Source organism: Anser cygnoides, chromosome 3 (assembly GCF_040182565.1).
Source record: "Anser cygnoides isolate HZ-2024a breed goose chromosome 3, Taihu_goose_T2T_genome, whole genome shotgun sequence".
Taxonomy (NCBI): domain Eukaryota; kingdom Metazoa; phylum Chordata; class Aves; order Anseriformes; family Anatidae; genus Anser; species Anser cygnoides.
The window spans coordinates 116,641,343-116,653,498 of NC_089875.1; the positions used below are offsets into that span (position 1 = coordinate 116,641,343).

The 12,156-nt window shown below is 54.0% G+C and overlaps 1 protein-coding gene across 3 annotated transcripts in view; it reads left to right on the plus strand.

Annotated features, from left to right (window-relative positions):
* Positions 1-973: 973 nt before the first annotated feature.
* The window catches only part of TNFRSF21 (TNF receptor superfamily member 21), a 30,776-nt gene continuing 19,593 nt past the window's right edge, over positions 974-12,156 (plus strand). For 2 of the 3 annotated variants that reach the window (XM_066995044.1, XM_066995045.1), the window contains exons 1-3: positions 974-1,126; positions 5,293-5,947; positions 7,886-8,383. In XM_066995044.1, the coding sequence (XP_066851145.1) occupies positions 1,067-1,126; positions 5,293-5,947; positions 7,886-8,383 (1,213 nt within the window). In that variant the 5' untranslated portion in view covers positions 974-1,066. Of the gene's footprint in view, positions 1,127-1,701; positions 1,723-5,292; positions 5,948-7,885; positions 8,384-12,156 lie in introns of those variants that run through there. The other variant, XM_066995046.1, reaches the window with a different exon arrangement.

Genomic DNA, 12,156 nt, shown 5'->3' on the forward strand with positions numbered 1-12,156 from the left:
TGTGAGGGCACTGCCCGCGCTGCGGTCACCCCCTGCTTCCAGCTCACCCTCTTTCGGTGGGCAGCTCCGCTCTCGGGGTAGATTTAGATTAGATATTAGGAAGAATTATTTTTTATTCAGAGAGCAGCGAGGCCCTGTCGCAGGCTGCCCCGGGGAGCTGTGGGTGCCCCATCCCCGGCAGTGCCCAAGGCCAGGCTGGATGGGGCTGGGCTGGAAGTGGATGAGATTTGAGGCCCCTTCCAACCCAAACCATTCCGCGTCTCTATACGATTCTTGCTGCTCCCTCTCACTCCTCTTACTCCTTACGTGCTCCACGTCGGAGAACAGGAGAAAAAAAAAAAATAAAATAAGATAAAATAAAATAAGATTAAAAAAATAAAATAATAAAAAATGATAAAAAATAATTAGATTAAATTAAATAATAAAATTAAATAATAAAATATAAAATAAAATAAAATAACATAAAATAAAATAAAAATAATAAAATAAAATAAAAATAATAAAATAAAATAAAATAAAATAAAATAAAATAAAATAAAATAAAATAAAATAAAATAAAATAAAATAAAATAAAATAAAATAAAAACCCTACCGGAAGCCCCCTGCTCCCCAAATTCCCACTCGCCCCCCCCTCTCCCCGCCGCCGCGCTCCTCTTCCCGCGCCGCGCGGGGAGGGGGCGCCCTTGGCGCGCCCTCTCCCCGCGCGCCCGGTGACGCCACAAAGGGCGGTGCCGCCCACCCTCCCCGGGCGCGCGCGCGCGCCCCTTTCTCCCGCCGGCGCGCCGCCCCCACGTGCGCGCCGCCCCGCGGCAGCGGCAGCCCCCGCAGGCAGGTGGGAGCGCGGCGGGCGGCAGCGCCCCCGCCTCGGCTCCCCCCCGGCCCCGGCCCCGGCTCCGGCCTCGGCCCCGGCCCCGCCACCATGGGCGCCCCCCGCCGCGGGCAGCAGCCGCCGCTGCCGGCCCCGCGCCGCCCCATGAAGCAGCGCCGTTAGCCGGGCAGCGCCCGCGCTCCCCCCCCCCCCACCCCCGCTCGCTGCGGCCACCCCCCTCCCTTTACCCCGGCCACTATGGGGGCGGCCGCCCCCCGCCCCGCCGCGGCGTGCTCAGTGCTCGCCGGTTTGCTCTCGGTGAGTTTTGGGGGGGATAGGGAGATCGGAAGGGGGTGGGGGGGGTGGTAAGGTGAGGGGATGCCTGCGCCTCCCGGGGGTCGTGAGAGGTGCGGGGGGTGTTTATTGGGGTGTTTATCCTCCACCCCTCCTCCATCATCCCTTTATTTATTTATTTTTTTATTGCCCCCTTGCTTTGGCAGAGAGGCCGAGCTCCCCCCGGCTGCCCCGTTTTGCCATCCCACGTAGGACCCTGGCAGAGCGGCGCTTTGGGGCGAAACGCTGTCATTTTGGGGAGAGAGAGAGAGAGACGGGGGGGATTTTGGGGGCGGCGGGTCCGCGCTGCGGCTCGGTTGTGTAAGCGGCGCCGCGGCCGCTCCTGCCGGGCTCCAGGTGGGTCCTAGCGAGCTGCTGCGGGGCTGCGGGGACTGGGGAAACGCCAGGCAGCCGCAGCGGGGCGAGACTCGCCCAGGGAGCGGCATCGCCCCTTGGAACGAGAAGCAAAACTTTGGCGGTGTCGGGGTCCCCCGCCCCCCCATTTGCTTTTTCCCTGGGGAAAAATCGAATTGGTCCAAGTACATGGGTAGATAAAAGCGGAGCGTACTCCCGGAATGAAGGTGAGGATCCAAGTACGCAGGCAAGCGTTGCTCGTGCACGCGCGTCCTCGACCTGGACGCGTGTGGGTGTGCGACCCAATGAGCCGTGGGGCGAAATTCCCGTTTGCTGGCAAGGTCGTGGGTGGGATGCTCCCGTGGCTGCCGCCCGGATCGGCGTTTGCTCGTGCATCCCAGGTGGTCAGGGGGCTGCGGGGGGGCTTCCTTTGACCACAGTGGGCTTGTGGCAGCTGGCGATGCTCGGCCGGTGCGTGCTGCGGGAAGAGCCACCGAGTTCCCCTTCGCAGGGACCGGGCGCCTGTGCTGCTGTTTTGGCGTTTTCCCCTGTCACTGTTGCCCTCCTCAGCCGTGGCAATGGGACTGCTGAGTTGACCGAGTCCCGGGCTCTCGGTTTCGTTAAAGCCCAAACCGGCTGAAAATAACTCGGCGCCCTTAAAGAAGCGAAACTCGCTTCCTTCTTCCCCAAGACCCTCGTCCCAGGTGGCTTTTTCGGAGTCAGTAACTTGGTCCTGCTCACAGAGCGCAGGGCAGGAGACGGGTTGCTCATCCCTGTGAAGTTGCCATCAAACTTCTGGATCTGTTTACTGGCGTTTTGTGGGGTTGTTTGTTTGTTTTTCTTCCTTCAGTGTCACAAATGCCTTCCCGGAGGTGCTGCGCAGAGAGCGTAGCTGACCTTCGGGAAGGGGAGCTGTGCAGCCCGACCTGGGCTGAGGCATTGCCGTGGGGAGTGTGGGCCAGCTGTGATTTCGACCAATTCAGGAAATTCTGTTATTTTCACTCGGAAACAGTTCCCAGGTTATCAGCTCGGTGCAGTCAGTCCCTGCTCACTTACAGCTCTGTGCCTCTACTCCGGCTCCTCTCTACCAGCGTCACATACGCTGCATTTAGCTGCCTTTAGTTACTTTTTCTTTATTCTTTTTCTTTTTTAATTATTTTTTTTCCAATTTTTTAAGTCCCTTTTATTCTTTTCATTTTTTACTGAATGCATTGTATGTCTGTGAAGCTTACCGTTGCCCTGCTCCCCCCCCCCCCCCCCACGGGGCTAGCAGCAGCGGGGGGTGGCACCACGTTCAACCCAAACTCACCCCGTTTCGGACCCAAACGCTCGTTTTTCTCGCCAACTTTCTGTCTTTCTGCTGGCAGCCTCGCAGGGCCGAGGAGCAGATATTGCCCCTGCGCGAGCTGGCCTGTTCCCTGCCGCGTCCCACGTACGTGTGCTTGGGAGGCGTGTAGCCCCCCTACAAACTACTGTCCGTGCAAATTGCTCATCGGGTCCGTCCAACGCGTGGCTGCAGCTGAAGAGGGTGGCGATGGCGATGCTGCGTAGGTGCCGCCCGCATCACCGGGCTGCTGGCAGTAAGATGGGTCACGCCTGCGTCAGCCGCCAGCTCCAGGGCTTGGAGCTTGTAGCCAGGCTCTGGGGCTCCCACATCTAAACCCATTCCCCAGCTGAAGTCCTCCACGTGCTGGAAGGGGTTTGGGTAGCAGGGAAGGGACGTGGGCGCTGGGCTGGGGATGCTCTGTGGGCACAAGGAGCAGCACCAAACCCAGGTGCGCTGGTATCTGGTTGTACCAGGGTTGTCTTGCACCGGCTCCTTTTTTCTGTGTGTTTTTTTGTTGCCCTGTATGCTCTGGTGCTGGAGTAAAGAACTGGAATCCAGTGGCTAAGGAGACCCTGCTCCATTCTTCTGTCGCTTGTGGGGGGTCCAAGCGGCGGCCATCCTTCCAGGCGGAGACATCCTCCCGCTCCCGGCTGGCGCTCGCGGTGCTGCGAGCGCTGCCGGCCGCACGCTCCCAGCAGCGGGTTATTTTTAGGGACCAGAAGCACCAATCCTCACGACACCCGCCTGGATGCTCGAGGCTGCTCAGCCTTCCCCCCGCCGCGACTCGCTGCTGTCCGTAAGCGCCGAGCCGCGCATGCACCAGAGCCCCCTTGGTCCCGCACCTCCCGGTGCCCCCCCGGGATCCGGCACGGGCTCGTGTGCCCCGCGTAGGGCACCGGCGAGCCCCGGGGAGGCCGGATCCTGTTGCATCTGGTTTAGCTAATTCGCAGTTGCGTCAGGGAGATTACGGGTGGCAGGTTTCTGTAGCGCGAGCCGAGCGCTTCGTGAAATCGTGTCTTGCGGGAGGGGGGTGGAACATGCGTCGGGTGAGCCGTTAGAGCCTGCCAGAGCAGCCTCTCGCTTTTTTTTGTTGTTGTTGTTTTTGTTTTAATTTGACGTGCTGTAATTGGCCTGGCCACCACAGGATCCTTGTCAACTCCTGCAGGCTTGTCTGCTGCCGCCGCCGCCTCTGTAATTGCCGCTTCAGGAGGGAGGGGAAGAAAAAAAAAAAAAAAAAAAAAAGGACTTGAAGTGTTTTGTACAAATCCTCGGCCATAAATTATTTAGCAGGTGAAACAGAACTGCGCTGCCGGAGCATGTGTTTTCCAGGAAGCAAGAGACTGCACCAAAAATGACGCGGCGCAGCTTGCAGCTCTGCTGCGATGTGTGTTCTGCAGAGTCATGTTGTTGGAGGCTTTTTTTTTCTTTATATATATATATATATATAATATATTCTTGCTGGCTGATAGCCCAGGATATGTAGCAGAGCAAGAGCAAGGTCCCGTATAGCCTAGCAAGGTGATTTATGTCCCCGGCCGCTCGGTTGAAAAGCGTTAGGGTTGGTGGTCTGCCCACCCTAATGTAAGAAATCACCTTTGGAAACCCGCTGTAACGTTAGCTCGGTCCTCTTCCCTCTGAACTCAGCCTGCTGCTGTTTGGAGATGCGTTTCCAGCTGCTTTGCATGCCGGATGAGGTTGTGGCAGCTCTTCTTGAGCTGCCTTTTGTTCTCCCTGCATTATTTCTGCTGGCCTAACCGATGCTTCTCCGTGGTCCAGAGGTCTCCCAGGTGGAAGCGGAGGCCCTGCTGGAGAGAGGGCTTCTCCTGGGGAAGGAGCAGCCCCGTGGGACTGACGCAAAGGACCGGAGGGAATAAAATCATGGGGCTAGAAATAGGTGGAGGTGAACAGATCCGTAGTCATCATGTAGCCAAACCCAGCTGGGTGCGTTCAGTGTGTAAAAACGTGAGACCTTTTACCTGTATCTGATGCAATGAGGAACTAAGTTACAGCGGAGCCCCTAAAAGAGCTTAGGAATAGCGTCCTTTTTCCCTCTCCTGTTGCAAATAAATCTGGTTTCAAGTGGATTTGGATGTGGGAGGCTTGAAGCAGAACCCCTGAAGCAAACCTTACCCTTGCACAAGGGTGTGGGAGGGTGGAGGGGCTGAGAACACACCCGGCACCGCGCACCAGCCCAGATTTCATCCTGTTTTGCCTTATTTTAAAAGGCAAATAACTGAGCCACCACAAGTTAAGGCAGAGGAAGGAAATCCCGCGGGTCAGAGCCACCACCTGCGTCGTTTTTGTCTTCTTGGCAAGTGCCTGGGTGCTGCTGGGACCTCTCAGCCTCGAGAGGGCAAAACCTCCCTCGTGGTCCTGGGATGTCCCTGGTGGTCCTGTCCCGGGCTGGCTCTCCGGAAGGAATTCGGCCCCGGGGCCCCGGATGCACTAACGCTTTGCCTTTGTCTTTCAGTTGCTCGTGTTCCTCGGCAGCGCCGGCGCTCAGCCCCAGCTGACCTCCGAACAGAATGCCATCAGCCTCTCCGCCGGCAAGTACCGCCACCTCGACCGTGCCACCAACCAGGAGCTGATCTGCGACAAGTGTCCCGCGGGAACCTACGTGTCCAAGCACTGCACGAAGAGCACCTTAAGGGAGTGCAGCCCGTGTCCGGACGGGACTTTTACGAAGCACGAGAACGGCATAGAGCGATGCCACCCTTGCAGAAAACCCTGCGAACTGCCAATGATTGAGAAAACCCATTGTACTGCCTTGACCGACCGCGAGTGCACTTGCCTGTCGGGTACGTTTCAGACGAACGATACCTGCGTCCCTTACACGGTGTGCCCGGTCGGCTGGGGCGTCCGCAAGAAAGGAACCGAGACGGAAGACGTGAGGTGCAAGCCGTGCCCTCGTGGTACTTTTTCTGATGTGCCTTCTAGCGTGATGAAGTGCAAAACCTACACGGACTGCTTCGGGAAGAACATGGTGGTGGTCAAGCCAGGGACGAAGGAAAGCGACAACGTCTGCGGTTCTCCGGCGTCTCTGCCGAGCACGTCTTTGGCTTCGTCGGACGCAGAAGCAGGTGGAGAGACCTACGAGGCTCCACCGACCGCTCATCTTCCCAAAGGTAATGCACACCACTGAGACACAGCTGTGTTTTCGGCCGTGGGATCGCATTCCTGCCTCGGTCACGGTTGTTTTTAGGCTGTTGGAGGGCAACATGGTCTCAAGTGCAGATGGTGCTTTTGCTTTTTTGGCCAGGACGCGGCTCTGGAGTACGTCAGGTTGCCATTGCTTGTGTTAAACCATGCTTAATAAACCACACTTAATAATGTTTTCCCTGAGACTGTACTCCTGATTGGACTTCTGGCTGTCCTGCTGTTTGGATTAAGAGGACATCGTGTTCCCCAGCCGTTTCTCCAATCCACGTGTTGTGCTGGCACAAGTCTTGGTGTGTTTATGGCAAACCTGAGCAGGGAGTGGGGGCAGCAGCAAAGCCCCGAGGGGAGAGGGGAGCTTCTCTCCACCACACTGATGGGTTTATTGGATCTCTGGATGGGTTTGTTGGGTGTCCTGATGGGTTTGCTTGGTCTCCTGATGGGTTTGCTGCTTCTCTGCCTGTGCTTTCCCTGCTAGGTTTTGCCCTGAATTGTATCACTGTACTGGCTTGAATGGGGACCGTTGCCAAAACTGCACCTAGGCTGTGCTATTATTTTTTTCTTTAACCTTGAAGGCTTCCATTAATTATCACTAGTGGGGAAAACTAGCTTGAATTCCCCATTCTGTCACTTAATTGTAAATGACATATCATGCTCTTTGTTGGGTGACTGTACTGGGGTAGGAGACCAGGCAGAGAACCCATGGGCAGGGTGCCGCTGTGTTTAGCAAAGATGCTTCAGCCATGGCTGGGTGCTATGGGGCTCTGTGTGAGCTGCTGCTCAGCACTCCTTGGTAGTGTCCAAAATGTTGCATTTTAACAACAAAAGGCAACTTTTGATGCCCTTTACACCTGAGCCAGTAAATGCAGCTGCAGGGAGGTGCTGACAGTTGTAGGCTGCAGGGCTCCGGGACCTAACAAATGAGAAGTTCGGCGTGACGTTGGTGGGAGAGGAAAGGAGGGTGTTCCCTGAACTTTGATATCGACCATAGACAAGCGGATAGAAGTTAGTGTTTTCCCTGTTTGTATCCTCGTCAGAGCGGTTTGGCTTCTCACACCCGTGCACACCCGTGCTCTGGCTCAGCTGGGATGAGACACCATCTTCACATCCAAGTTTCCAGAGCAGGCTCTAATTCACGCTGCAGCGCCCTTCCTCTTCTCACCAGGCGCTGCTTGTTGATAAGAAAACTCAATAAAAGTGGAAAGTGGCTCTTAGGAGGAAGTTGGGTCACCTCAGTCACTTCAGAAACCTGGTTTGGAGTTGATGCATCCACGCCTGATTGCAGTGCTGATAAAATGTTTATGCTCCTTTGACAAGACTTGGTTGAGAGATACTAAGCCTCTGAATTTGTGTGTTTCTAGCCCAAATACCGAGTTTTCCATGATGGATGTAAAGCTAGTACTATTTGGGCTAGAAACACATGTGAAAAAGTTTTACATTGTCGGTGTAAAGCTAACGTTCGTGTGTGTTCCTAGCCCATATACCAACTTTTCCATTATCAGTGTGAAGCTAATAATATAATAAAAATATAATATAATAAAAATAGAATAAAAAAATAATATCAGTGTGAAGCTAGGAAAAGAAAGCCAACTGCCTCAAAGTTGTGGGTTTTCTAAGAAATGCTGAATTTGGATCAAACGCAGACTGCCAATGTGCTTTTAATCTCTCCTTTTTGTTGAGGAGCTGCCACTAGGTATTAACCGGGTCAGTTTTATCTCGAACCTAACTCAGTAGCAGGAGCTGTCTGATATAGAGGTGAAATTAAGGTCTGGCTTTCCCTCTCTCGCTGCCTGGTGCTGGGCTTAGGCCTGCAGGCCGCGCGGACACTCAGAGGGGTTTCGGGCCGTGCTGTGACACCGTGTCACCTCCCCAGCACCGTGACACTGAGCTCTCCTCTCCTCCTGCAGGTCTGAACTCTTCAGTTCCCGACCTGGCTCCCTCTCCTTCTCCACCCGCGGCCGACGGCGCGACGGGGCCGACGAGCGACTACAACCAGACCTTGGCCAACGAGACCGGGGGTGCCCGAGGGAGCCTGGTGGGCACCGGCACCGCCAGCCAGGCGCAGAGCTACCGGCACAAGCACACCAGCCAAGCTCTGGAGAAGCAGCCGGCCTTGGAGATGGCAGGGGGCGAGAAGTCCAGCATGCCCTACAGGCCGCCCCGGAGAGGGCAGCAGAACGTCCACCAGCACTTCGATATCAACGAACACTTGCCCTGGATGATCGTCCTCTTCCTGCTGCTGGTCCTGGTGGTTATCGTGGTCTGCAGCGTCAGGAAGAGCTCACGGACTCTGAAGAAGGGGCCGAGGCAAGATCCCAGTGCCATTGTGGAGAAAGCTATTATGAAGAAGTCCACCACCCCCACGCAGAACAGGGAGAAGTGGATCTATTACTGCAATGGGCACGGTGAGCAGTACGGGCCGGGGGCTGGAGCGGCCGGTTCGGGGAGTGGCGTCTTCTCCCCTTTCCGATCTCGTGGTGCTTTGGATGGGCCACCCCGTGGCTGGGTCGCTTTCCTGGCACGTTGGGCCCGGTGGTGAAAGGGCAAGCACACGTCCCAGCTCTCAGCTGATCCTTGGCTTCTCCCCATCCCCATTCCCTTGGCACGTTCCCCATTCCTGATGCAGTGATTGATGGAGGGAGCATCACCTGCTCTCCTCAGCTCCTCTCCTTCTACTTCCCACCTACCCCTTGCTAGGAAAATCTCAAAAGACGACTTTTTTTTTTTAATCTCTGCCCTTCCACCTCTTTTCTTTTTCTCTCCCTCCTTATCTTCCCAGTGACTCAGGCATGTGTCTGATTATCTTTTGTTCTGTCCTTTTTCCCTCACCCCTTCTGTTTCTGCAAGGCTGAGTCATCCCCCGCCCGTTGGCAGCACCTCAATTTCAGGTTCTTGGCCTGAAATCCTGACCACTGGCTTCCTTCCCCAGCCCTTTTCCTTTGCTGGAGCGAGGGAGGTTATCCTTAGCGGCTGTGTCACGGGTGGGCGCAGCTCCCTGTGCTGGGGGATACTGGGGAATCTTTTGCTTCTTGGTGTTTTCTGTTCTTTTGGTGGAAAAACTTGCTATCTGCTTTTCAATGAGAGTTAAAGGTGAACTGTTAGGGCCTTAAATGGGGGCTCATAAAAGTCAATGATAAATGAATGGTGGCATGAACGTGAGCATCGAGTGGCTGTGGTCTCGCCAGCAGGTCCTACCTCCGCACAGCCACCGTGGCAGAACCGACCCCCTTATGCTGAAGACAGGACTAAGGAATAACTAAACATCCCTTCACGGGTTAACCTTTAGAAAAGCACTTTTAACAAGGGGACCCAAGCGAAGAGCAGATTGGAAAGAAAAGATTTGAGGGTTTTAAGAGAGATCAGTGCTTGATGACAGTCATCCTTGGGTGCTTAAGTACAAAGCAGAGAAGGCTTTGAGCAGGGCGTCTTGTTATGTACTCTGCTCTCCTTCCTGCTGATTAACAGACCTACACTTTGTTTGCTTTCATTAATGCATTTACAGAACCAATAAGGCCGTGATGGAATTAGCTTTGTGCCTTCTCTTCTGTTTGTGCTTTTTATCAGTTTCCTTTTAACTCTTTTGAGTTCCCGGGGTGCCATTTCTTGAGCTATTTTTCCCCTTTGCAATAAGTTCCAACATCTTTTTTCCAGTAAGGCCCGCACTTCTTTGTCCGTAAAATCGGTGGTACCGAAAGCGTGGACCCTGGGCTATGGTTAGTGATCTGCAGCAGGGTTGCAGAACCTATTAAATATCTTTATTTGTGCGTGCTTCAGGGAATTCAGCTCTTCAGCTGTGGTTCATTGGCCAAAAGGGGCTGGTTGCTACTATCCTGTAGTCTGTTTTTTTCCCCTCCCAAGATCTTTATTACCAGTTCCCTTGGGTTGGTTGAATTTCTCATTGTTTCTTTCCTTTTCTTGGAGTGGTGAACGCTGTCATCCCGGAGCAGGGGTTGAGTTTGTACAGCTCGGGAAGAGATCCAATGCAGGAGCAAACCAGCTGCTTTGGGCAGAACCAGCTGTGGCTCCTGACCTGGTGGTTCAGAAGCCTCCTGCAGTGCCTGCACTACATCTGCTCCCTTTGGGCAGGGCTCTGTGTTTGTTCACCCAGGATGAGTCAGGCTAAAGAAGCCATGCAGATAAGATAAGGCGATACGTGGTGAGCAATGAGGCTGTGTGAGACCATTCGGGTGTAACCCCACCTTCGCAGATCCTGTCATCCTTTTGGGGGACGGTGTAATTCCTGGGTCACCCTTTGCTTCCCAGGACACGTCTTCTCTGTCATCCTTGAACAGCTGAATTCAGCTAGTGCATCAAATTCGTAGCGAGTTTGCTAAGTCCGCTCCCCGTCTTGGGAAACGAGGTGATGTAACTGCAGAAACAGCACTTGGTTAATGAACTGGCCCGGTATCTGATCGGCCCCTCCAATCTGGAGATGAATTCCCCATTCCTCAGGGCTCCTGGTGGGATTTTGCACAACCCTCCCAGCGGTCACGCCGGTGCCTGCTTGTCCAGGTGGCCTCGTGGCTTGCTCCTGCCATCACATGTCCTCAGCTGAACTTTTTGCTGCAAAGGCAGAACGAGCACAAACCAATTAATGCTTTGTCTTGCTTTAAGGGCAGCTTGGACGTTGCCTAAATCGCATTCTGTTTAGCTGGATCTGCCCTGCTCATTAGTTCCTCTTTGGTGGTGCTCCACTGTGCCAGATATGTAATTTTTTTTCTCCACGGTGGTGTAGAAATCCCTTTTTTCTTTTTTTTTGTGTTGAAAGATCTAGCTCTTAAGACTTCATTTACTTGAAATGAGAGGAATCACAGTAAAACAGAATTGACCTTTTATTTTTTTTTAAACAGCTGGCCGTGCAGCCAAGGTACACTGCAGAGCTGAAGCACCATGGCTTATCTTTCTGCTGCTCAAGCAGTCCTTGTACCCAAACCATGCTTTGCAGGCTGCCTCCTTAAGCAAAATTTCAGACAAGGGTCAACATAGCCCAAAATGAGCTTAAGACCGTAGCAGAGAGGAAATCCCGGTGACCTCCCCACCTGTACAGGAGCGGGGTTGCTCCAGCAGGGTGTCGGGGCATTTATTGCCTACGTAAGAGTTGCGCACGATCTCCCCCCTGCTTCCTCCTAGTTTTCCAGCTCCTCCCTCGTAATCCTTTCAGTAAACAGCTTTAACCTTTGAAAGGGAAGACGTGCTCGGATGTTGGTGCCCCAGCCCTGGCACGGAGGAGCCGTGCTTGTGGAGGTGCAGCCCGGTGGTGCTGGAGAGGATGGCCAACCTCAAGGGTTTTGCCCTTTTTTTTTTTTTTTTGGAAGATTTTAGTGTTGATCCCTTTCAGCTTGGTGTAGCATGGTCAGGGCAGCGCTAGCAGTGCTCAGTGATGGAGCAGAGGCATCTCGCTTGGGCTGGGCTTCTTCCCGAGAGAAGAGGATTTGGGGGTGGGAGTGTGATTTTTATTAATTTTTTTTTTCAAGGGTCTTTTTGTAATAATACTGTAATTAACTCGTCCGCACGCAGGATCTGCAGCGTTAAATTATTTCTGCCCATGTTGTTGCTGCTTTGACAGACCCCAGTGGAAGCAGTGGCTTAAATCCCATTCCTGATGGCACTCGATACCGAATTGCTGAAATATTTGCGATGCGCTTGCGATCCTCGACAGCGGTTGTTACTGGGGGCATTTCGCTTGTCTTTATCCTCCCATGAGCAGGTGTCTACTGCCCAAGCTCCCCCCGGTCATAATATGTGCCTTAAATAACAGCGTACACCTAAAATTAGAGGTGGCTTGGGAGGCTGGTGTTAAAACGAGAGCCGTGCCCTCAGCGTGGACACGTTCCAGCTAAGGCAGCAAACGCCAGCGATTCTCACCGGGTTAAATGGCTCAGAGGTCTGGGAAGAGCTTGCAGTGCCTACTGGCCTGAGCTAGCACCGCCAGCACGTCCCCGCGCCTGTCTCCACCGTGGGGACTTTTTTGGCTCTCCCCAGAGCCCCCAGGTCTCACTTCATGGGATCTAAATGAGGACCAGTACCGATGGTGCAGTTGGATCTCCGGCTGCTTCACCTGGCTCGTTTCTTCTGCCCCGCAGGTGGGAAGGGGAAGGGCACTTTGCCCACCGATTCCAAAGGATGTGGTGGTTAATTGTTAGCGCGGGTACAGGGAAGTGGTTTTAACCTGGCGTGA